A 25,957-nucleotide genomic window follows, 5' to 3' on the forward strand; every position below is an offset into this window, starting at 1 on the left:
TTCTCCATGAAAAAACAAACTTTATATTCTCACAGGGATTTAGAATCATGTTCTGCTGCTTGTGTGTTGCAGTGCAGTGGTTATGGAACGACACTCCAATGTCCAAGTAAAACACACATGGTGGGGGATCCACTTCTCTATTTTTGTTCCTCTTGAGACCGAATCTACCCCACCCCTCTCTGGTATTTCTAAATCCCAGTTCACCTGGAACAGTCATAGTCTGGTCCACCAGATTTATTTGATATAGGCAACTCATCCCATTATCACACCGCACCCCCACCTTCCCCCACATCAGCAGAATGATCACTTGGGGCTCAACCCTTTTGAACAAAAACTCGCAAAGCTGGTGACCATTCAGCTTGTTCAAAAGTAAAGTAGGACTATTGTACAGGCCTAAACCAAGTCAAGCAGCATTTTATATAAAACACTTTCAGACTGGCAAAACATTCAGAAAGTAGCAGACTAGATCACAACAGGAAGGCTGAATGTCCCAATTTCTAGCCTCAAGTTCATGACCGCCGGGAACAGAATGTGAATCTGAGGAATGGAGGAGTTTGGGGTGAGATTCTACACTTTGTGCCTGGGATATGCTGATTCCCCAGCAGGGGGCAACAAGTCCTTCTTGATCATTTGCATTTTGCCATTGGGTGCAGGTCAAGCATTTTCTTCCAGGACCTCAGGAAGCAGGTTAATATTACGATAAGCGGCAGGATGGCACCAAACCAGCTGCCTCTTTTCCCATTCTTCTCTAGATGCAAACCCAATCACACGAAGTGGGCCTCACACCTGCAACCAGCTTACCTCAAGCAGAGGATCAGAAAATAAGCTAGCAGCAAACTTGTGGAGATATTGTAGAGTGTGGCACATGGCACAGTGGTTAGTTTAAAGTTTATTTATTGGTGTCACAAATAGGCTTCTATCAACACTGCAATGAAGTTACTGTGAAAATCCCCTAGTCGCCACACTCTGGTGCCTGTTCGGGTACACCAAGGGAGAATTTGGCATGGCCAATGCACCTAACCAGCTTGTCTTTCGGACTGAGGGGAGTCCAAAGCACCCGGAGGAAACCCATGCAGACACAGAGAGAACATGCAGACTCTGCATAGTGACGCAAGCCAGGAATCAAACCCGGGTCCTGGCACTATGAGGCAGCAGTGCAAACCACTGTGCCACCATGTCACCCTAACACTGATGCCTCACAGCGCCAAGGACCTGTGTTCAATTCCAGCCTCGGATGTCTATCTGTGTGGAGTCCGCATGTTCTTCCCATGTATGCGTGGGTTTCCTCCGGGTGCTCCAGTTCCTCCCACACGCCAAAGATGTGAGGGTTAAGTTGATTGGCCATGCTGAAATTACCCCTTAGTGTCAGAGGAATTGGCAGGGTAAGTCCAAAGATGTGCAGGTTAGGTTGATTGGCCAGGTTAAAAAAAAAAATTGCCCCTTAGAGTCCTGGGATGCGTAGGTTAGTGGGATTAGCGGGTAAAATATGTGGGGGTAGGGCCTGGGTGGGATTGTGGTCGGTGCAGACTCGATGGGCCAAATGGCCTCCTTCTGCACTGTAGGGATTCTATGATGATTTCTACATGGGGTTACGGGGATAGGGCCTGGGTGGGATTTTTGTCAGTGCATGCTCGATGGGCCAAATGGCCTCCTTCTGCACTGTCAGGATTCTATATTTAGAAAAATAGGTGACTGACCTTCCATCAGCATCAGGACAATCACCAGAACTCTTTTGCTTTAGACAGCAGGAAAAAGATTCCAAAATAGGCAGAAATTTAATTTGGGCAAGAAGCTTTCCTTCACTTTTAGCAAAGTAGGGTCTTTATAAGCCCAAAGCTGAAATTATTGATTGGTTCCGGTATCTTTGGGCACAGTATGTTCCGGATGTGCTCTACCATACCTGTGCCGTGGCTGGGGAAGAAGTTAAAAGGAAAATTTGCCCCAATATATTTGTGATCAGCTGAACATGCTGAAGGCAACCCCACCTCTGAACATGTGGGCAGTGGGCAGGTAGCATGGGATAATTATCTTACCCAACGTAGTCGGAATGTGTCCTTTGAACTCGTTCATACACAAGCGCAGTAAGAAACTGGACTTCCCTGAACCAGCATCTCCTGCCAGGACAAGTCTATAGAGTGGCCCATCTACCTGGGAGTTGCTTCCTGTAATGCTCATGTTCTGAAAAGTAAAGACAATTGATAAATGCACAAACCCATTAACATGGAATAAGTAACAACGTCAAAACTCAATTTAGTTCCAATCACAGTGGAATTGCCTTTCAAAAAGAAAGCTAGAATTTTGAGATTAATAGACTAAAGATTAGGTTGGGCATATAATCATAGAATCCCTACAGTGCAGAAGGAGACCATTTGGCCCATCGAGTTTGCACCAACCACAATCCCACCCAAGCCCTATCAGCATAACTCCATGCATTTACCCTAGATAGTCCCTCTGACACTCGGGGTCAATTTAGCATAGCCAATGCACCTAACCCACACATATTTGGAGTGTGGGAGGAAACCGGAGAACCTGGAGGAAACCCACGCAGACACAGGGACAATGTGCAAACTCCGAAGACAATGACCCAAGCAGGGAATCGAACGCAGGTCCCTGGCGTTGTGAGGCAGCAGTGCTAACCACTGTGCCATCCAACATCCAGCACAATGACCTACTGGGCCAGCAGAGATGTACTTTGGAGGCTGTATAGGGCTCTGGTCAGACCCAATTTGGAGTATTGCGAGCAGTTTTGGGCCCCATATCTAAGGAAGAATGTGCTAGCCTTGGAAAGGGTCCAGGGGAGGTTCACAAGAATTTCCCTGGAATGAAGAGCTTGTCATATGAGGAATGGGTGAGGACTCTGGGTCTGTACTCGTTGGAGTTTAGAAGGATGAGGGGGGGTGAGGGGGGGGGGCGGATCTTATTGAAACTTACAGGATACTGCGAGGCCTGGATAGAGTGGACGTGGAGAGGATGTTTCCACTAGTAGAAAAAATTAGAACCAGAGGGCACAACCTCAGGCTAAACAGAGACGAGGAGGAATTTCTTCAGCCAGAGAATGGTGAATCTGTGGAACTCTTTGCCGCAGAAGGCTGTGGAGGCCAGGCCATTGAGTGTCTTTAAGACAGAGATAGATAGGTTCTTGATTAATAAGGGGATCAGGGGTTATGGGGAAAAGGCAGGAGAATGGGGATGAGAAAAATGTCATTATTGAATGGTGGAGCAGACTCGTTGGACCGAGTGGCCTAATTCTGCTACTTTCTCCAATTCATCTGGATCCCAGATCAAATCAGCATGGGTTACAAAGATATATGGACATGCCATGGGTTGTGCATTGTGCGTATGCTGGGATATAGATGTGATGTGGAGATGCCGGCGTTGGATTGGGGTAAGCACAGTAAGAAGTCTCACAACACCAGGTTAAAGTCCAACAGGCTTATTTGGCAGCACAAGCTTTCAGAGTCTCGTTCCTTCATCAGGTGAGTGAGGACTTATGTTCTTGTGAACACAAGTCCTCACTCACCTGATGAAGGAGCGAGACTCCGAAAGCTTGTGCTGCCAAATAAACCTGTTGGACTTTAACCTGATGTTGTGAGACTTCTTACTGGGTGCACAGTGGCTGAAGATGCGTTCAGGATATTTTACAGTAAACCTATACAGTGTCTTCCATCATGTTTTTGATTTGATTTATTAGTCACATGTATTAGTATACAGTGAAAAGTATTGTTTCTTGCATGCTATATAGACAAAGCATACCGTTCATAGAGAAGGAGATGAGAGAGTGCAGAATGTGGTGTTACAGTCATAGCTAAGGTGTAGAGAAAGGTCAATTCAAAAGTCTGACAGCAGCAGGGAAGAAGCTGTTCTTGAGTCGGTTGGTATGTGACCTCAGACTTTTGTATCTTTTTCCCGATGGAGGAAGATGGAAGAGAGAATGTCCGGGGTGCGTGGGGTCCTTAATTATGCTGGCTGCTTTGCCGAGGCAGCGGGGATGGGATTGTAGAGCTTCGTTCATCCCAAAACCATAAAATCCCGCCCAGGGTCTACGGTCCTTCCCATTATCCGCCGTTCACTTGCTCCAATTCCCGTGGTGGGCGGGACAGTAAAATTCCGGCAAATAAGTCCATTTGTTCAGTGCCTTTAACATCGTAAGCATGTTCCGGGTTTCAGACAAAATTTCACATAGCTGCATTAAGACAGGCAACCAAAAGCTTGGTCAAAGAATTAAGTTTTGAAGGAGCAAATTCGAAGAAAGTGATGGAGAATAATGTTCCACTGTGCAACTGTGCCACTGTGGAGATTTTACACCTAATTTCAATTCAAATCACTACAGGGTAGATTTTACAATTTAGCATTCCCTGTGTAAAGCTTCATTGAAGACTATATTATCTTTAAAATCAGCCAGTGGTTTGCGCATCAGATCAATTCTCTGTCCAGTGAAATGAGTATTGACAAAATAATTAATCTTAAAAAGGACAGTTCTCTGGAAGCTTGTTTTACACTAGGAGCGCGATGTCATATAATCAATATATTTATTCTGTTTAACGGAAGTCAACTTAGAGCTAGAAGATAACTTAAAATTGACATTGAGGCCCTTTTCAGTTCCCATACTTTAAGGTAACTCTTGAACCAAGGTGAACTGGAAAGCAAACAAAATGCTGAAAGGTCTCGCTGCTCAGTATAAGCCCAAACATAAACAACATTCCAGTAGACCTTAAGACTATTCACAGGGACGTCTTGTGATGCAGTGATAACGCCCCCATCTCTGGGCCAAGAACTCCCACTTCTGGACTTGGATGGCCATGGAAGGAGAATGGCCAAACAGGTTGATTATCAGCTTGTAAATCCTCCCAACACGCCCGACGGCAAGCGCTAAGGAGCAGGAGAGTTTCCTGGTCAGCCATACTGCAGAAGGTAATGGCAAACCACTGCAGTACTTCACCAAACAAAATCATGATCCAATTGAATGGAAGTCCACGGTCATGGTACCTGAAGGAGGCGGAGACTCCTTATTAATTCAAATACTTGGATCTTTCAATGCTGGATATGGAGTGGCCAGTAAATGGAACAGCAAATTGAATGGTGAAGCAGGATTGAGGGGCTGAACAACACCTCCCCGCCCTGTATATACCTATTGTACATCAAGCTGATCCTTCTCTACACCCTAGCTCTGACTGCAACACTATATTCTGCACTCTCCTTCTCTCCTACTCAATGAACGGTATGATTTGTTTATAAGGCGCAAGAGACAGTCCTTTTCACTGCATCTCAGTATAAGTGACAATAATAAATCAAAGATAAACTATTTGCAAGCTGCATACCAATGAGCACAGAACACCCCCCCTGCCCCCGCACCCACCCCCAACCGCATCATGACATTTCCTTCCTGCTTTTTGATTCAGTCACAGCCATTTCTTGTGTTCTACTCGGGATGTCCCCCAGCAATGATTCTTGGACAAAATAAGAAACTGTCTAATTAATTGTTTCAATCTCCTGGAATTTCCCTGGATTTGTTTTCCCCACCTAACTAGCCTCGGATTTTTAAAAAATCAAGTGTTCCTGTCTGGGTTTGATAAGGTATAGAAACGGGGAGCAGGTGTAGGCCATTTGGCCCTTCTAGTCTTCTCTGTCATTCATGGCCGATCCTCTATCTCAATGCCATAATCCTGCTTTCTCCTTGATGCTGTTAAAATATAAACAATTATCGATCTCTTTCTCGAATACATTCAGTGACTTGGCCTCCACAGGTTTACTTCCCTGTTATTGAAGAATTTTTTTCCTCATCTCAGTCACAGAATCATAGAATCCCTACACTGCAGAGGAAGGTCATTCGGCCCATTGAGTCTGCACCAACCACAATCCCACCCAGGCCCTATTCCCGTAATCCCACATATTTACCGTGCTAATCCCCTGACACTAGAGTCAATTTAGCATGGCCAATCAACCTAACCCGCACACCCTTGGACTGAGGGAGGAAACCGGAGCACCTGGAGGAAACTCACGCAGACACGGGGAGAATGTGCAAACTCCACACAGACAGTGACCCGAGGTTGGAATTGAACCCGGACGTTGTGAGGCAGCAGCGCTAAGCACTGTGCCCCCCCGAATGGTCCTAAATGGTCTAACCCGTATTCTGAGACTGTCCCGCCTGGTTTTAGATTCCCTAATCAGATTTCCTCTGTCTTCTAAACTCCAGTGAATACTGGCCCAGTCAAACCAATCTCTCCTCATAGGACAGTCCCACCAACCCCAGTGTCAGCCTAGTGAACCTCTATGGCAAGCATATTCTTTCTTTAGGTAGGGAGACCAAAACTGCATTCTGTGGAATGGGCAGGAAGGTGGGTCTTTTCCTGTCGGTCATTGTTTGCATGTTACCTTTGTTGAGAATGCAGGCAGACGCCTCCTGGAAGATGCTGTGGAGCTGCAGCGACTGACAGGCCGCGATGGTCTCCGGTTCCCGTACACTCCTTCCACCTCCGATCTCAACTCCGGCATCTAATAGAAACACAGCCATATAAATTCCCTGCTTTTCGCCAATCCAGTGGACAGTAATTATTACACCCATCGAGAGCAGAACGGAGGAGATACATTACATAAAAGCCAATTACTGCGGATGCTGGAATCTGAAACCAAAAGAGAAAATGCTGGAAAATCTCAGCAGGTCTGGCAGCATCTGTGAGGAGAGAAAACGGCTGACGTTTGGAGTCCAGATGACCCTTTGTCAAAGCAGGAAGAGATACATTTATTTGTCACAAGATCACAGGTGGCATTTTCTGGCCGCACTCGCCCCAAACCCAGAAAACCCCGCCCGAGGTCAATGGACCTTTGCATGGTCTGCTCCCAACCCGCTACGATTCCCGTGGTGGGCGGGATGGGAAAATAACCCCCCCCCCACATTTTTTCTGACAGGTAGAACATTAATTCCACTGTTTTCCCCGACAGTTCCTTGTCTCCTTCAACAAAGAACTCCTGGTTAAATTATTCAGAATTAAATGTTCAATAAAAACCTACGTTTACAACACCATCTTCAAGGTTGTAAAAATGACAAACTGCTCAACAGGTGATATCAAATAGACTTTGACATCAAAGAGGTGTTAAGCTGGGTGACCAAATGAACATCTTAAAAAAGGAGGAAAAAAAGAGAGAGAGAGACACGGAGGCTGGAATTTTACCGGACGAGGCTCGGAGAATGGCATTCTCCGTTAGCCTCGGGCAGGATCATGCAAAACTCGGGCAGACGTGCCGGTAAAATTCCACCGGGAGAGTCAGAGGGGGAATTTTGGTACTCAGTGTGGTCAGCTGAATGTGTGGTTGCTAACGTTGGAGTGAAGATTGGATATTTACCCAGAGGTCAGAATTGAAACAAGACAGATTTCTGAGGTTTGAGAGGCTGAAAGAGGTTCGCGAGAGAGACAGAAAGTCGAGGCCATGGTGTTAATCTGCTGAGCAGGCATCTGGTAAAGACTAAATCTGAAGCTAATCTGTTTGGTTTACAAACCCAGGGTATTTTTCCCTTCTCCCCACACTGGGGGAACCTCTCTTTTTAAAATATAAATTACTAGTATGTTTAAAAGTTTATTTATTAGTGTCACAGGTAGGTTTACATTCTGTCAGGAAAAGGATACAAAAGTCTGAGGTCACGTACCAACCGACTCAAGAACAGCTTCTTCCCTGCTGCCATCAGACTTTTCATAGAAATGAATATAGAAACCCTACAGTACAGAAAGAGGCCTTCGGCCCATCGAGTCTGTTTTGAATGGACCTACCTCGCATTAAGTTGATCTTTCTCTACACCCTAGCTATGACTGTAACATTACATATTCTGCACTCTCTCCTTTCCTTCTCCATGAATGGTATGCTTTGTCTATATAATGCCCAAGAAACAATACTTTTCATTGTATACCAATACATGTGACAATAATAAATCAAATCAAAAAAAATTAATACTGTAATGAAGTTACTGTGAAAATCCCCTCGTCACCACACTCCAGCACCTGTTCGGGTACACTGAGGGAGAATTTTAGCATGGCCAATGCACCTAACCAGCACACCTTTCAGACTGTGGCAGGAAACCGGAGCACCCGGAGGAAACCCAAGCAGACACGGGGAAAACGTGCAGAGTCTGCAGAGAGAGTGACCCAAGCCAAGAATCGAACCTGGGTCCGTAGCCCTGAGAGGCAGCAGTACTATCTAATTGCAAATAAAGCATTAGAAACTCGGACAAAAGTAATTAAAGCAGAAAAAACGATGTTCATCTCAAGAACCAGCCAGATCACTGATTGTTAAATTGGATGGCAATGGAATGTCCCAGAGACCAAACATGACCTTTGATCAACTCATTATCCCTGGTGGGTGATTGACAGTGACAAGATCATGCTGACGGGCTCTGACCAACCAATCGGAACTGGGCGGGCTGATGACCGTCGAGTCCAGCTGCTTTTTTTCTTATTTTATTCCCTTCTTAAAGCTACAAAGCCGATGCGCAGAGTGGACAGACTTAATCCATCTCCCCATTGCTCCAAAAACCAATTCAAATTGAATCCAGTTCATGGCGAGACATCCAAGATCCAAGCCGACAAGAAAAAGTCATCACCCCTGATTTTGGGCTTGATCCAACACTGGATTTTAGCCAAAAGGCCGAGAAACAGTTTTCAAAGGCAGAAAAGCCACTGTGAACAGGAATCACCTACAGAATTCACTCATCTGCCCCAGGTTTTAAACAAAAGGTGGGAACGACAAGAATCTTGCTTCCGATGAGATTTTGAACACAGATCGCTGGACTCAAAGTCCAGAACGCTCACCATTACACCACAGTTTTATACACAAAAGGCCTAACTTTTCCCCATTTTAGCATCAGTTGCTCTTAATCGCATCTAGACAATGCACTCAGACAGCATTTGCAACATTAACAATGAGGGATTTTTAAAAAAAACAATTTTTAAAAATTAATTCGTGGGACATGGGTGTCACTGGCTGGCCAGCATTTATTGCCCATCCCTAGTTTCCCCAAGAGCAGTTGAGAGTCAACCACATTGCTGTGTCTCCAGAGTCACATGTGGGCCTGACCGGGTAAGGACGGCAGATTTCCTTCCCTAAAGGGACATTAGTGAACCAGATGGGTTTTTCTGACAATCGACAGTGGTTTCATGGTCACCAGTAATTTCTTAATTCCAGATTTTTTAAAAAAAAAATTGAATTCAAATTCCACTAACTGCCATGGCGGGATTTGAACCCGGGTCCCCAGAACATTAGCTGAGTTTCTGGATTAATAGTCTGGCAATAATACCACTCGGCCATCACTTTCCCTTTGAACTCAAGGATGAGTTTGACCCAAACATTGCTGGACTGGACAGCAATGTAGGCCAGTGATTTGTCCTGGGGTGGAGACAGGTGATGCATGAACAGGACTTGGTGCAAGTTAGGATATGGGCATCAGTGCATGGGAGGAGCTGCGGTTTACAGGGGGTGAAAGATGGGAAGGCCAACCAGGAGGAAATTGGAATCTGGAGATAATGAAGGTGTGGATAAGGTTTTCAGCAGCAGGTGAAGGGAGGCAGCGATGGGGATTGGTGACGTTGCAGAAATGGACGTTGGCCATTTGATGCCCAGCTCGGGGTCAAATGGGAGGCAGAGGTTGTAAACAGTCTGATTTAGCCTCAGCTAGTGGCCAGGGAGAGAGAGATAAGGGACTACGTTAGTGGCAGGTATCGAAAACTGTAATGGTTTTGATCTTCCCAAGATTTCATTGTGGAACAAGGGCCAAACCTAAATGTATAATTACATTCGAAGTAAAAAGCCAAACGATGCAACTTTTGTTTAAAATTGCAGGTTTCGGTTACCTGCAAGTGTCCTTCACCCTGTGCTCAGTTCACCTGGAGACTGAACAATAAAGAGCAATTGCTCATTATAACCAGGTCCCACAAATGCAAACTGATCATAAATCTGGCCTATAGCTGGCAGTGCACCCTACATTATTGGCAACTTTGCTGAGCCAGTTTACATGGATATTATTGTATTATTAATTTTATGGTTTGTGGTTGCTAGGTTGTGACCTCGGACGTGTGTTGTGAAATTTTACAGAAAGGGGAATGTGGAGTAACAAGTTTAATCTCGGAGCGGTTCGTTAATTTGGAAATGTCAAAGCAGGCAACTAACGATATAAAGCAATAGATTGACATTTCATTAGAATCAAATGTCACCCAGACTGGTTGGTTATGAGAGATTCAATAAGAAAAATGTTAATATTTCCTGACAGAATCAATCTACGGAAAATAAAATACAGATCGAGGTTCCAAAAATTAGATTAACCAGTACATAGCAACAGGCCGCATACTTGAAATTTGCCCAAATGTTGGGGCATCAGATCCGTGCAGCTTGTTGCTACTATGATTTTTAAAATTAATTCCTAGGGCATGTTGCTGGCTGGGCCAGCATTTATTACCCATCCCCGAGGGCATTTAAGAGTAAAATACATGATAGAAAATTCTGAACAGGTTTTGTATGAAGCCACTGGGTGCATGTCGGAGCATTCATTTACTGGAGTGGGACATCTCAAGACAAGTCCAATTAGTTAGCCTTTTTCCCATTCCCTTCAGTTGATTTTATTTTTGACCCTGTTTAGTTGCTGTAGGCTAAAAAAAAAAAAGCATCATAGACCTTGCTGAATAACGGGACAGAGAGTGTTAATTTTTAATGGAGTAACATTTACGGTTTGAATAATAAAAAGACTGAGAAAGAGGATAAATTAACGGGAATTAATTCAATGTCAAACCAGATGTGGAAAGAGAAATAAGTTGGGAAAGAAATATTGGACTAAGATAGAAAACAAGAGGCAGTGACGATTGTAGGAAAAATCTCCATCAACATGAAGGAATGAAACTTCATACTTCATGATTGGAACCTTTGTAGGTCAAATAGTTCGGATGGGGCAGTTTTTGTGCAGTGTGCGCAGGAGGGTTTCCTGACACAATATGTGGATAGGCCAACAAGAGGTGAGGCCACATTAGATTTGGTACTGGGAAATGAACCGGGCCAAGTGTTAGATTTGGTTGTGGGACAGCACTTTGGAGATGGTGACCACAATTGGGTGTCTTTGTTATTGCAATGGAGGGGGATAGGGCCGTACGGCAGGGCAAGGTTTACAATTGGGGGAGAGGTAATTATGATGCGATTAGGCAAGAATTAGGGGGCATAAGATGGGAACAGAAACTGTCAGGGAAAGGCACTAATGAAAAGTGGAACTTTTTCAAGGAACTGGGTGTCCTTGATAGGTATGTTCCTGTCAGGCAGGGAGGAAATGGCCAAGTGAGGGAACCATGGTTCACGAAAGAGGTGGAATGTCTTGTGAAAAGGAAGAGGGAAGCTTATGTAGGGATGAGGAAACAAGGTTCAGATGGCTCGATTGAGGGTTACAAGTTAGCAAGGAATGGGCTGAAAAAGGGGCTTAGGAGAGCTAGGAGGGGACATGAGAAGTCCTTGGCGGGTTGGATCAAGGAAAACCCCAAGGCTTTTTACTCTTATGTGAGGAATAAAAGAATGACCAGGGTGAGGTTAGGGCCGGTCAAGGACAGTAGTGGGAACTTGTGTATGGAGTCAGTAGAGATAGGCGAGGTGATGAATGAATACTTTTCTTCAGTGTTCACCAAGGAGAGGGGCCATGTTTTTGAGGAAGAGAAGGTGTTACAGGCTAATAGGCTGGAGGAAATAGATGTTCGGAGGGAGGATGTACTGGCAGTTTTGAATAAACTGAAGGTCGATAAGTCCCCTGGGCCTGATGAAATATATCCTAGGATTCTTTGGGAGGCAAAGGATGAGATTGCAGAGCCTTTGGCTTTGATCTTTGGGTCCTCACTGTCCTCAAGGATGGTGCCAGAGGACTGGAGAGTGGCGAATGTTGTTCCTCTGTTTAAGAAAGGGAATAGAAATGACCCTGGTAATTATAGATCGGTTAGTCTTACTTCGGTGGTTGGTAAATTGATGGAAAAGGTCCTTAGGGATGGGATTTAGAAAGATGCGGATTAATCCGGGATAGTCAGCACGGATTCGTGAAGGGCAAGTCGTGCCTCACAAATTTGATTGAATTTTTTGAGGAGGTAACCAAGTGTGTTGATGAAGGTAGGGCAGTTGATGTCATATACATGGATTTTAGTAAGGCGTTTGATAAGGTCCCGCATGATCGACTTATGATGAAAGTAAGGAGGTGTGGGATAGAGGGAAAGTTGGCAGATTGGATAGGTAACTGGCTGTCTGATCAAAGACAGAGGGTGGTGGTGGATGGAAAATTTTCGGACTGGAGGCAGGTTGCTAGCGGAGTGCCACAGGGATCAGTGCTTGGTCCTCTGCTCTTTGTGATTTTTATTAATGACTTAGAGGAGGGGGCTGAAGGGTGGATCAGTAAATTTGCTGATGCCACCAAGATTGGTGGAGTAGTGGATGAGGTGGAGGGCTGTTGTAGGCTGCAAAGAGACATAGATAGGATGCAAAGCTGGGCTGAAAAATGGCAAATGGAGTTTAACCCTGATAAATGTGAGGTGATTCATTTTGGTAGGACTAATTTAAATGTGGATTACAGGGTCAAAGGTAGGGTTCTGAAGACTGTGGAGGAACAGAGAGATCTTGGGGTCCATATCCACAGATCTCTAAAGGTTGCCACTCAAGTGGATAGAGCTGTGAAGAAGGCCTATAGTGTGTTAGCTTTTATTAACAGGGGGTTGGAGTTTAAGAGCCGTGGGGTTATGCTGCAACTGTACAGGACCTTGGTGAGACCACATTTGGAATATTGTGTGCAGTTCTGGTCACCTCACTATAAGAAGGATGTGGAAGCGCTGGAAAGAGTGCAGAGGAGATTTGCCAGGATGCTGCCTGGTTTGGAGGGTAGGTCTTATGAGGAAAGGTTGAGGGAGCGAGGGCTGTCCTCTCTGGAGCGGAGGAGGCTGAGGGGAGACTTAATAGAGGTTTATAAAATGATGAAGGGGATAGATAGAGTGAACGTTCAAAGACTATTTCCTCGGGTGGATGGAGCTATTACAAGGGGGCATAACTATAGGGTTCGTGGTGGGAGATATAGGAAGGATATCAGAGGTAGGTTCTTTACGCAGAGAGTGGTTGGGGTGTGGAATGGACTGCCTGCAGTGATAGTGGAGTCAGACACTTTAGGAACATTTAAGCGGTTATTGGATAGGCACATGGAGCACACCAGGATGATAGGGAGTGGGATAGCTTGATCTTGGTTTCAGATAAAGCTCAGCACAACATCATGGGCCGAAGGGCCTGTTCTGTGCTGTACTGTTCTATGTTCTATGTAGTGAATTGGCCCAGAAAGTGGGCAATTAATGCGCAAATCCAGCAACCTCATAAAACTCACAGGGAGGTTCAGTGCGAGATTACTTTCCTAAAGGTAATGATGGAATGACAAAAACTTGGCACAGGTAGTTAACACTACTGCCTCATAGCGTCAGGGACCCGGGTTCGATTCCGGCCTCAGGTGACTGTGCGGAGTCTGCACGTTCTCCCCGCATCAGTGCGAGTTCCTCCAGGCTCTCCAGTTTCTTCCCATGTGCACGTTAGATGGATTGGCCATGCTAAATTGCGCAGTTATGGGGATAAGGTAAGATGCTAGTTCCTGTTCTGTACATGTTCTATAACTAAAGTTTTACAACATTAAAAATGTTGTACAACTCCAAACTGTTCTTGTTGTTTGAACCGTTTACTTCAGAATTCATCTGAAGGAAATAAAATGCCCTTCCATTTGTATGATGTGGAGATCTTGGCGTTGGATTGGGGTGGGCAGAGTAAGTTCCCTTCCCTTTGGAAATCAGGAACAACTGCTATCGATTATTTTGCAGTGGTCAGTTAACATTTTATGGGAGATATTGGAAATGAACTTAAGTGACAGACAGTGGAAGCTACGTGGAACTGGAGGGGGGCTAGATAGATCAACACTCGAACAGAATAAATGTGCTGATTCACCAAAACATCTCCAAAGTTTGGTCATCCAAAAACAAAAGTTTAATAATCCAATAGCTAGCTAACTTCAGTAAATTAACAGATCCCTGTTAGAATGCCATTGCCATGTATAGTAAATTTCCTTCCACCATTCACAATAACATATATTGTTCAAAACCCATTATTTAACCATGAAGGCGCCATTAGCTGAGAGTTAAAAACATGCCACAAACCTTTGGGCAGGACATCATGACACCTCGATGTCACAGAGCATGCTTACCGTGACACACTGGGAGACAGCAAGGGATAGAAGAAGAAACTAAAAGTTGTTTTTGATAAACCCACATGGAATCTATCATTGTGCAAAGGAAATGAAAAGATTCCATTGAAGAATTTCCAACACTCACCTTCTGGTTTCAAGTGATAATTGTAAATTAAAGACTCACTCTCACAACCGTCATCATTTGAAAGCAGCTAGATTATGAAGCCCTGTCAAAGTTACTCCAGAGTGTCCGCTATACTCGAGAAACCAGATGGACTTCAACCCAGATAAGTGTGTGGTGGTTCATTTTGGCAGGTTGAATAGGATGAATGAATATAATATTAAGGGTAAGACGCTTGGCAGTGTGGAAGATCAGAAGGATCTCGGGCTCTGGGTTCATAGGACGCTCAAAGCAGCGTCACAGGTAGAGGCTCTGGTTAAGAAGGCATATGGAATACTGGCCTTCATCAATAGAGGAATTGAGTTTAGAAATCGGGAGATAATGCTGCAGCTGTATAGGACCCTGGTCAGACCCCACCTGGAGTACCGTGCCCAGTTCTGGTCGCCTCATTACAGAAAGGATGTGGAAGCCATAGAAAGCATGCAGAGGAGATTTACAAGGATGTTGCCTGGATTAGGTGGCATGCCTTATGAGGATAGGTTGAGAGAGCTAGGTCTTTTCTTCTTGGAGAGGCGAAGGATGAGAGGTGACCTGATAGAGGTGTATCAGATGTTGAGGGGTATTGATAGAGTGGATTCTCAGAGGCTTTTACCCAGGGCTGAAATGGTTGCCACAAGAGGTCACAGGTTTAGGCTGCTGGGGAGTAGGTACAGAGGAGATGTTAGGGGTAAGTTTTTCACTCAGAGGGTGGTGGGTGCATGGAATCAGCTGCCGGTAATGGTGGTGGAGGTGGATTCGATAGGGTCTTTTAAAAGACTTTTGGATAAGTTCATGGAAGTTAGTAAGATAGAAGGTTATAGGTAAACCTAGTAGGTAGGGACATGTTCGGCGCAACTTGTGGGCCGAAGGGCCTGTTTGTGCTGTAGCTTTTCTATGTTCCATGTTCTATACCGTCTCTAAATGGACTCACCTCAGCATCTGATGCCACATTTGAATAGCTGTAATGCATCGTTTCATGAGAATCGTTGCTTCCTTCACTGTCATAATCATCTGAGGAATAATCCACCATGTCTTGAGATGTGGATACTCCACTGTCCAGGTATCGGTCTGCCCAGCTTGCCACTTCAGATATTCTCTGCCTGGATTTATGAGCATAAATGCTTTTACCATTTCAAACACTGTACATGTAATTATAAACAATATACAGCACAGAAACAAGCATTAGTTCACCCAGCCTAATACTCGATCAGAGTCTCTGTCCACCTAATCTACCTCACCTCATCCTTTCAGCCTATCCTTTTATCCCTTTTTCTCTCACTTACTCATCTAGGGGGAGATTCTCCCATTCTGATCCGCAACTTTTCTGGCAGGTCAGGGTGGGAGATGCGCGTCACCGACCTTGATCCGGGATTTGTGCATGTGCCGGGAACGGGTGCGCATCTCTCAGAAGCGGAGAACAGTCGGAGACCAGACCACGCTGGAAAGCGGCAGGAAGACAGGCAAGTACTTTGAATCTTTTTTTAATGTATTTTAAATGTCATTATCGGGAACTTGCCGGTCCTGATTGAATCTCCTACCCCGCCAAGAGTACTGCATTCTGGCGGAGTTTAGAGGAGCTCCCCACATTCGGGGAACTGGCAGGAGATGCTGCCAGAATGAAGGGAGGGGCAATCGGGGGCCCCCTGGGCATGGGCACCCTGGCAGTGCCAGCCTGTGGCACTGCCCAAGGGGCAAAGTGCCCATGCCCAGGGGGCACCTTGGTACTGCACACTGGGCATCGGACAGTGCCAAGGGGACAGGGCCTAGGGGCGATCGGTGGGGGTCCCGCTGCCACTCTGCATGACGATCGATCTGGAATGGAGGGAGGGCAGCGATTGGGGCAGGCTGGGCATCGGGGCGCTCCAGGATGGGAATGGGGGGTGGGGGGGGGATCTCAAGGCTGGCCCGGGAATTGGTGTGGGGAGGGCAGCACTGCGGGGGTCCCCCAGGATGGCCAGCAAATGGGGAGACTGACAGATCGGGACCACTGCGCATGCGCAGAGTTCCAGAACTGTCAAACTCCAGTGTGAATCGGCCCCGCCCCCCTGGATTTTTAAAATGAGATTCACGATTGGGACCTCTGCAGTGCAGAGTGCGGAGATTCGAGTGAGAAGCTGAACTGAGAAAACAGTCGTGATCTAGAACAGTTTTCCCACCAATTCGGCACTTTTGGGAGAATCGCCCCTCTAGTTTCCACTAAGAAAACATCTAAACCAATTGTCTCAACCATTTCCTGTGTCAGTGAGTTCCACAGTCGAATCACACTGAATCATGGAATCCTTACAGTGCAGAAGGAGGCCATTCAGCCCGACAAGTTTGCACCAACCCAGCCAGGCCCTATCCCCCTAACCCCATGTATTTACCCTGCTAGTTCCCCCGACACTATGGGCCATTTACCATGGCCAATCAACCTAACACTGAGTAAACAAATTTATCCCCCCTCTCCCACACTCCCCCCAACCTTTATTGGATCTCTTCACATTGTTATTTATTTGTGTCACAAGTAGGCTTACATTGACACTGCAATGAAGTTACTGTGAAAATCTCCCAGTAGCCACAGTCCGCCGCCTGTTCGGGTACACGGAGGGAGAATTTAGCATGGGCAATGCACCTAACCCGCAAGCCGTTTGGACTGTGGGCGGAAACCGGAGCACCCGGAGGAAACCCATGCAGACATGGGGAGAACGTGCAGACTCCACACAGTGACCCAAGGCCGGAATCGAACCCCGGTCCCTGGTGCTGTGAGGCAGCAGTGCTAACCACTGTGCCACCAAGTGACTTGCTGGGGTGACATTTTACATCAAGTGACAGGAGCCAACAACTATATGAAGGAGTTCACTGCTCATTCACCCTGCCATTCAATGACTGGGACACCTGTTAAACTTCATTCCGTATCGCACTCTGCAAAGAGGCTTGCTTATCCTTCAGTTCTGAAGAAGGATAAACCCCAGGTCATTAACCCATTTTTTTGAATGAGGTTGATAGTGCTGCTGTGGCTGGTCCAATATTTCCAATGTTCTTATTTAGATAATGCCGATCTCTGTAGACATACTTGTAGCAGCCAGGTATTCCATTTTGTACTTCTGGCTTCACTCCTCTTTCTGGGACCAATCCATTTAAGATGTACTGTAATCATAAAGATATGCTTCAGAAAACATTTCTTATTGAGGTGACAAGTCACCCAGCAATAACAGTTTTCAATATTTGGACAATGATGCAGTTATTCTTTTCTCCCAGCCTTTAGATGAATTGTACCAACTGCCAGAATTTTATGCTCCATCCCCCACTGTTGGGTTTGGAGGTGGTGTGCAGTGGGGTGGGGGAGCGCGAAACTGGGTTCACTCAGGGTTCCCGCCTGCCCTGCAGCCATTTTATGCTGAGGTGGGCAGGGCCTCAGACAGGAAGCCCACTCTTTCTCCAAATAATGCCCTCGAGTGGCCAGCTAATCACCATTTCCTGCCCAGCCTCAATGTTTACGCTGGCAGGTGGTTGACAGCTCAGGAAGCTAAGCCAGACATAAAGAAAGTTTGATCTTGTGCAGGAAGGAATGGGTTGGGGGTGGGGAGAGGCACCTCCATCAGAGGCCTGGTGACCTCTGGACCTCCCTCCCCTGGTCTATGCCCCATCACCCACATGGGCCCCTTAATGCCCCTCCAGGCCTTCACTATCCTCCCTGCCCAGTGATCCCTGATAGTTACTTAGGCCTCCAGTTCCCAGGACTTAGGCTCTTGCAGCTCCATGCAATGCCTCATCCGACCACTGTAGCACTGTTGCTGGAGAGACTGAAGAGCTGCAGGCCAATTTGATTTACTTCCAACTGAGGGGCAGTGGTCTTCCTTCAATGCTCATTTGAGTATAAAATGGCAGCGAGGCTCTCAAAGTCCCTTTAGATGACAGAGACCGAATCCCAAGCATCCTAAAAATTCAGGGAGAGAAACGTACATACAACACATGAACTCGGCGCACCCTTGAGCCTGCTCCACCATTCAATAAGATCATGGCTGATCTGATTGTAACTTCAACCCCACATTCCTATCTACCCCGATAGCTTTTCACCCCCTTGTTAATCAAGGATCTATCTCGCTCTGCCTTAAAAATATTCGAAGACTCTGCTTCCACTGTATTTTGGAGGAAGAGTGTTCCAAAAACTGTCAACCCTTAGAATTTTATTTTCCTCAATGCTTGTCTTTAATGAGTGATCCCTTATTTTTAAACAATAACCCTTTGTTATGGATTCCCCCACAAAAGGAAACATCCTTTCCACAACCACCCTCTCAAGATCCCTTGGGATCTTGTACTCTTACTCTTCTAAACTCCTATACTATCTAACCTTTCCTCATAAGACAACCCATCCATGCCAGATATTAGTCTAGTAAACCTGCTCGGAACTGCTTCCAACACATTTACATCCTTCCTTAAATAAGGTGACCAATACTATAAACAATACTCCAAATGTGATCTCACCAATGCCCTGTGTAACTGAAGCATAACCTCCCTGCTTTTGTATTCAATTCCCCTCACAATAAACAATGCACTAGCTTTCCTAATTACTCACTGCACCTGCATATTCAGCTTTGGTGCTTCATGCACTAGGACACTCAGATCTTTCTGCATCTCTGGTGATCTGCAATATCTCACCATTTAGGTAACATACTTTCTTATTCTTCCTGCCAAAATGGGCAACTTCACATTTTCCCCACACAATACCAAATGCCAGACCTATCTGTATCCTTTAATGCCCTCTTCATAATTTACTTCCCCGACTACCTTTGTGTCATCAGCAGATTTAGCGACCATACCTTCAGTCCCTTCATCCAAGTCATTTATATAAATGGTAAACAGTTGCAATCCCAGCACTGATCCCTGTGGCACACTCATTACATCTTGCCAAGCAGAAAAAGCACCATTTGTGTGTACTCTGATTCCTGCTAGCTAACCAATCTTCCATCTATGCCAATGTGTTACCCCCTACACCATGAGATTTTATTTTCTGCAATAACCCTTTATGTGGCATCTTATCAAATGCCTTCTGGAAACCCAAATATAGCTGGTTCCCCTTTGCCCACAGCACTTGTTACTTCCAAGCATCCAATAAATTGGTTAAACACAGTAAGAAGTCTCACAACACCAGGTTAAAGTCCAACAGGTTTATTTGGTAGCACGAGTTTTCGGAACACTGCCCCATCATCAGGTGAGTCAGCTGGGGGGCAGCGCTCCGAAAGCTTGTGCTACCAAATAAACCTGTTGGACTTTAACCTGGTGTTGAGATTTCTTACTGTGCCCATCCCAGTCCAACGCCAGCATCTCCACATCTTGGTTAAAGACGATTTCCCTTTCACAGAACCATGTTTGCTCTATCTTGGATTTATCCAAGTGTCCTGCTACAACATCTTTAAAAATGGCTTCTACCATTTTCTCTTTGACAGATGCTAGCCTAACTGGCCTGTAGTTTTTTTACTCTCTGTCTCCCTCCCTTTTTGAATAAAAGTGTTACATTCACTATTTTCCAACCTAATGGAACCTCCCTGAATTTAAAGAATTTTGGAAAATTAAAACCCAACTATCACACCATCCACTTCAATTAAGACCCTAAAATGAAGTCCATCGGGGAGGCAGTGGTGTATTCGTCTTATCACTGGACTAGCAACCCAAAGAGCCAAAGTAATGCTCTGGTGACCTGGGTTCGAATCCCACAGCAGATGGTGAAACTGGAATTCTATAAAAATATCTGGAATTTAAAATGACGACCACAAAACTATTGTCGATTGTTGTAAAAACCCATCTGGTTCACTAGTTTCCTTAAGAGAAAGGTGGCATGGTGGCACAATGGTTAGCCCTGCTGCCTCACAGCTCCAGGGACCTGGGATCGATTCCCAGCTTGGGTCACTGTGTGTGGAGTTTGCACATTCTCCCTGTGTCTGCGTGGGTTTCCTCTGGGTGCTATGGTTTCCTTCCACAGTCCAAAGATGAGCTGGTTAGGTGCATTGGCCATGCTAAATTACCCCTTAATGTCCCAGAATGCGTAGGTTAGACGGATTAATGGGGCAAATATGCGGGGTTATGGGGATAGGACCTGGGTGGGATTGTCGGTGCAGACTCGATGGGCTGAATGGCCTCCTTCTGCACTGTACGCTTTCTGAATCTTACCCGGTCTGGCCTACACGTGACTCCAAACTCACAGCAATGTGGTTGACTCTCAAATGCCCTCTGAAATAGAGGGCAGTAAATGCTGGCCCAACCAGTGGTGCCCACATCCCGTAAAAATGGTTTTTAAAAAAAAAAAGAACCAAAGACTTGTTAGCCCACAGCTCCAACAAGTTGCTCAGTACCATTTCCATGGTGGTTGTAATTCTCTGGATTTCCTCCTCTCCATTTCCTGATTGACAGATATATCTGGGATGTTACTGGCATCCTCTGTGGTGAAGACCGATAATTTGCTAACAAAGTGACAACTGGCTCAGAACAAAATCTCATCCGATTTCCTCTCCATTGAAGTGCATTATCCAACCAAAAATCAGCTTTTATTCTGTATTTTTTCCTTCGCATCTCATCACATATTTGCCATGTTATTATCGGTATTCCTGATTAATTATTATTCTGATTTAAAGAGTTTGACCAAAATTCAGATTCTGCAGTGATTGAAATCATGAGGGATGGACATTGCCACCAAGAAACAGAGCCATTTGCCAGTCACAAATTTCTTTCTTCAAAACTTACCTTGTTTTTATTCGAGTTGTGATTTCTTTCCAAAGCAGTTCTCAGTCCATTATTGCTATCGTAAAGAGCCTTATTGGCTTCTCTAAGAATGAAAAAGGGAAGGGAAAGTTAACAATGGACCATTCAAATCTTAGTAATTCGCTAGTCTATTCTAAAAAATATTACTTCAGAACACAGGCAACAACAACATGCGTTTATATCAATTCTAAATAAAGGGCATCAACCTGAAACGTTAACTCTGCTTCTGCATCCATAGACGTTAGCTGAGTATTTCCAGAATTTCAATTATATAGGAACATGGGAAATAGGAGCAGGGGCAGGCCATTTCACCCCTCAAGCCATATTCAACAAGATCATGGCTGATCCACCTCAAGGCCATCTTCCCCAAACTATCCACATGTCCCTTGATACCTTTAACATCTAGAAATCGGTCATAGAAACCCTACCATGCAGAAGGAGGCCATTCAGCCCATTGAGTCTGTACTGACTCTTACCCAGGTCTTATCCCCATAACACCACATATAAAATAAGAAAATTACAGCACAGGAACAGGCCCTTCGGCCCTCCAAGCCTGCACCAACCATGCTGCCCGTCTGAACTAAAACCCCCTACCCTTCCGGGGACCATATCCCTCTATTCCCATCCTATTCATGTATTTGTCCAGGTGCGCCTTAGAAGACACCATCATATCTGCTTCCACTACCTCCCCTGGCAGCGAGTTCCAGGCACCCACCACCCTCTGTGTAAAATACTTGCCTCGGACATCTCCTTTAAACCTTGCCCCTCGCACCTTAAACCTATGCCCCCTAGTAATTGACTCTTCCATCCTGGGAAAAAGCAGGGTTGACTGTACATGTCCCTCGTAATCTTGCAGACTTCTATCAGGCTGCCATTCAACCTTCGTCGTTCCAGTGAGAACAAACCAAGTTTCTCCAACCTCTCCTCATAGCTAATGCCTTCCATACCGGGCAACATCCTGGTAAATCTTTTCTGTACCCCCTCCAAAGCCTCCACATCCTGCTAACCCATCCCACCCCCGGCTAACCTATATATCTTGGGACACTAAAGGACAATTTAGCATGGCCAATCAACCCAACCTGCACATCTTTGGGCTGTGGGAGGAATCCGGATCTATCGATCTCTGCCTGAGACATACTTAATCATGGAGCCTCCGCAGCCCTGTGGGTAGAGAATTCCAAAGATTCATCACCCTGTGAGCGAAGAAATGTCTCATCTCAGTCGCAAATGGCAGACCACTGGTTTTAGACTACCCCCAGCTAGAGGAGACATCCTTCCTGCATCTACCCTGTGGGAACGTATTATACTTCAAATAAGGTCAACTCTCATTTGTCTAAACTCTGGAGAACATAGGCCCAGACTCTTCAAAGGACAATCCCACCATCCCAATAGCACCTTTATTGTAGTGAGGCGCCCCAAGGTGTTTCATAGGAAGATTGTCAAATTTTATTTGACATCAGCCACTTAAGGAAATACAGGGAGAGGTGACCACATGTTTGGACAAAGTGGTCAGTTCTGAAGAGCATCTTGAACAAAAATGTGCGGGTTAGGTGGATTGGCCATGCTAAATTGTCCCTTAGGTGTCAGGGGGACTAGCTATGGTAAACAGGTAGGGTTAAGGGGATAGGGTTTGGGTGGGATCGTGGTCGGTGCAAACTTGATAGGCCAAATGACCTCCTTCTGCATTGTAGGGATTTATTCTATGAAGAGAAAATGAGAGGTTTCAGGAAGAAATTACCGAGCTTAGCGCCTTGACAGCTGAAGGTGGAGCAATGAAAATTAGGGATGCGTAACATTTTGTTGGGAGATTCAACTAGCCTGTGATCATATTTAGCCTGGCCCAATTGGAGAAGTTTTTACTTTTAGTAGCAAAACAGTGTTAAATTGCCTAGAAATTTTTAAATGATGTAAATTGTACAGCAAGATTGGCTCCGACACATTGTTAAGCAGTCACTTCCACACCATGAAGCGATGTCTATTGCGCCAATACTCTGAGTTGCCCACTGTAATTACCATAGATTAACTGGGATGCACGATGCAATGGGGGAGGGGAGGGCAGGAATTTAATAGGTCCCTGACACAACAACACAGTTTACAAGAGAGGAATAACTTTCATGTTTCATGAAAAAGAACATTTTCGATGCGCATTGCACTCTTATTTTGACCCCAGTATACAGTAACTCACCAAGTCTCATTAGATAGCATCTTCCATACCCGTGACCGCTACCATCTAGAAGGACAAGGGTAGCGGATACATGGGAACACCAACACCTGCAAGTTCCCCTCCAAGTCACTCGCCATCCTGACTTGGAAATGCAGGCCGGAATTTTACCGCCCTGCCTGCCACGGGAATCAGAGCGGGCGAGGGGTGGAGCATGGAAAGATCGGTTGACCTCGGGTGGGATTTTACGGTTTTGGGACGAGCGAGGCCATAAAACCCCGTCCGCAGTCTTCATTCCTTCACTGTCGCTGGATCAAAATCTTGGAACTCCCTCCCTAACAGTACAGCGGGTGTCCCTACACCAGATAGACTAACAGTTCAAGAAAGCAGCTCACCACCACCTTCTCAAGGGCAACTCAGGATGGGCAATAAATGCTGGCCTAGTCAGTGATGCCCACATCCCAGGATTGAATTTTTAGACTGAAAATCATTTTTAAATATTTAAAGATAATTAAAGATAACCTACTGAAGCATCTGTATCTGATTGGTAGAAATTTCATTCTCTTCAGTTAGTTTCTTTATGGCATCCTTTGCCCTATTTGGAGGGAATGGAATTATTAAAGCAGAACTTCTTAAGGTGTACCTTTATTCTGCAAAACACACTGGCACAACACACACGCATGTACACAAACACACACAATCCAGGGGCAAGGTTTCAGAGACAGCTGACTCCCGGGCCTTGTGATTTTGGCTCTCATCTCCTGCTGGTCGAGTGGCAGTTCAGCATGTCCGCTGAGTGGCTAACAGTGGGAGAAGCATTTCTCAATGCAGTTTAACAACACTGACATGTTGGCATGACTTCTGTGACATAAACACAATCGGTTATTCTATTCCTGATGTGATTCTCAATGATATGCACCAATATCCCTTTTCAAAAATCACATTCAATTGGGGAGTCCTAGTTCTGGATTCTCTTAAGGTTAACGTGCAGGTTCAGTCGGCAGTTAGGAAGGCAAATGCAATGTTAGCATTCATTTTGAGAGGACTAGAGTGCAAAAGCAGGGATGTACTGCTGAGGCTTTAGAAGGCTCTAGTCAGACCCCATTTGGAATATGGAGAGCAATTTTGGGCTCTGTATCTAAGGAAGGATGTGTTGCCCTTGGAGAGGGTCCAGAGGAGGTTCACGGGAATGATCCCGGGAATGAATGGCTTGATGTAGGAGGAGCATTTGAGGACTCTGGGTCTGTACGCAATGGAGTTTAGAAGAGTGAGGAGGGGATCTTACTGAAACTTACCAAATACTGAAAGGCCTGGATAGAATGGACATGGGGGAAGATGTTTCCATTAGTTGGAGAGACTAGGATCCAAGGGCACAGCCTCAGAGTAACTGAGATGAAGAGGAATTTCTTCAGCCAGCGGGTGGTGAATCTATGGAATTCATTGCCACAGAAGGCTGTGGAGGCCATGTCATCGAGTGTCTTTAAGACAGAGATGGATAGGTTCTTGATTGGTAAGGGGATCAAAGGTTACAGGAAAAAAGATGGGAGAATGGGGTTGAGAAATTTATCAACTATTATCAAATGGTGGAACTCGATGGGCCGAATGACCTAATTCTGCTCCTATATCTTGTGGTCTCAATTTATACAAAATAAGGCGTTTAGCAGTAGGTTAACTTGTCTAGAATGTAAAAGCAGGGATGTACTGCTGAGGCTTTATAAGGGCTCTGGTCAGACCCCATTTGGGGACGTTTTGTGCATTTTAGAATGCCCTGATTTTGACAGCAAACAGAAGGATACTTTCTAATAAAAAGGAGAATGGGAAGGCAAATACAAGTTAAAACAACATTCAACAACATGCAATTAAATTGAATATTTAATGTGGTAAAATTTCCCCAAGGCAATGTATCTTACAGGGACATAATCAGCCAAAAAACATCAAACCAAAGGAGGCTGCATTAGGACAAGTAACCAATAGTTTGACCAAACTATTTTAAAAAGCATGTCATAACAGAGGAGAGACACACAAAAAATAGAAGCAGGAGTGGCCACCAGGCCCGTCAAGCCAGTGCTGCCACTCCATACAAGCATGGCTGATCTATGCTGGCCTCAGCTCCTTCTCTGTGCTATTTCCCCATAGTCCTCTATTCCTTGGTTAACCAAATATTTATCTACCTCCACTTTAAATACTTCTATAAGAGACGCTGACAATTGAGAAGGGAAATCCATAGCTCAGGACTCGGGTAGCTGAAGGCCTGCCTGTCAATGGTGGAGTAGTGAACGTTTTGTTCGGAGACTCAAAATGAGGCATAAAGTAGACTTAGCCACCAGTGTGGAGTGAAGGAAGTCAGGAAAAGAGACCAAAGTTGGAGAGATGCAGGTTTTCCGAGCAGGTTGTGGGATGAAAGAGATTAGGGGCGGCACAGTGGATAGCACTGCTGCCTCACAGCGCCAGGGTCCCGGGTTCAATCCTGGCTTCGAGTCACTGACTGTGCGGAGTCTGCACGTTCTCCCCGTGTCTGCGTGGGCTTCCTCCCACAGTCCAAAGATGTGCGGGTTTGGTCGATTGGCCATTCTAAATTGACCCTAGTGTCGGGGGATTGGTGGGTAAATGCGTGGGGTTATGGGAATATGGCCTGGGTGGGATTGTGTTCGGTACGGACTTGATGGGCCGAATGGCCTCCTTCTGTACTGTAGGGATT

General features: G+C 45.5%; 1 protein-coding gene across 2 annotated transcripts in view; it reads right to left on the reverse strand.

Moving 5' to 3' along the window:
* The window catches only part of rasef2 (RAS and EF-hand domain containing 2), a 101,462-nt gene that overhangs the window by 13,130 nt on the left and 62,375 nt on the right, over positions 1 to 25,957 (reverse strand). The window contains exons 8-13 of one of the 2 annotated variants that reach the window (XM_078241517.1): positions 23,786 to 23,854; positions 21,081 to 21,162; positions 17,416 to 17,489; positions 15,295 to 15,463; positions 6,373 to 6,492; positions 2,034 to 2,178 (exon numbers count right to left, since the gene is read on the reverse strand). In XM_078241517.1, the coding sequence (XP_078097643.1) occupies positions 2,034 to 2,178; positions 6,373 to 6,492; positions 15,295 to 15,463; positions 17,416 to 17,489; positions 21,081 to 21,162; positions 23,786 to 23,854 (659 nt within the window). Of the gene's footprint in view, positions 1 to 2,033; positions 2,179 to 6,372; positions 6,493 to 15,294; positions 15,464 to 17,397; positions 17,490 to 21,080; positions 21,163 to 23,785; positions 23,855 to 25,957 lie in introns of both variants that reach the window. The other variant, XM_078241518.1, reaches the window with a different exon arrangement.

The sequence above is a fragment of the Mustelus asterias genome, chromosome 24 (assembly GCF_964213995.1).
Source record: "Mustelus asterias chromosome 24, sMusAst1.hap1.1, whole genome shotgun sequence".
Lineage (NCBI taxonomy): Eukaryota > Metazoa > Chordata > Chondrichthyes > Carcharhiniformes > Triakidae > Mustelus > Mustelus asterias.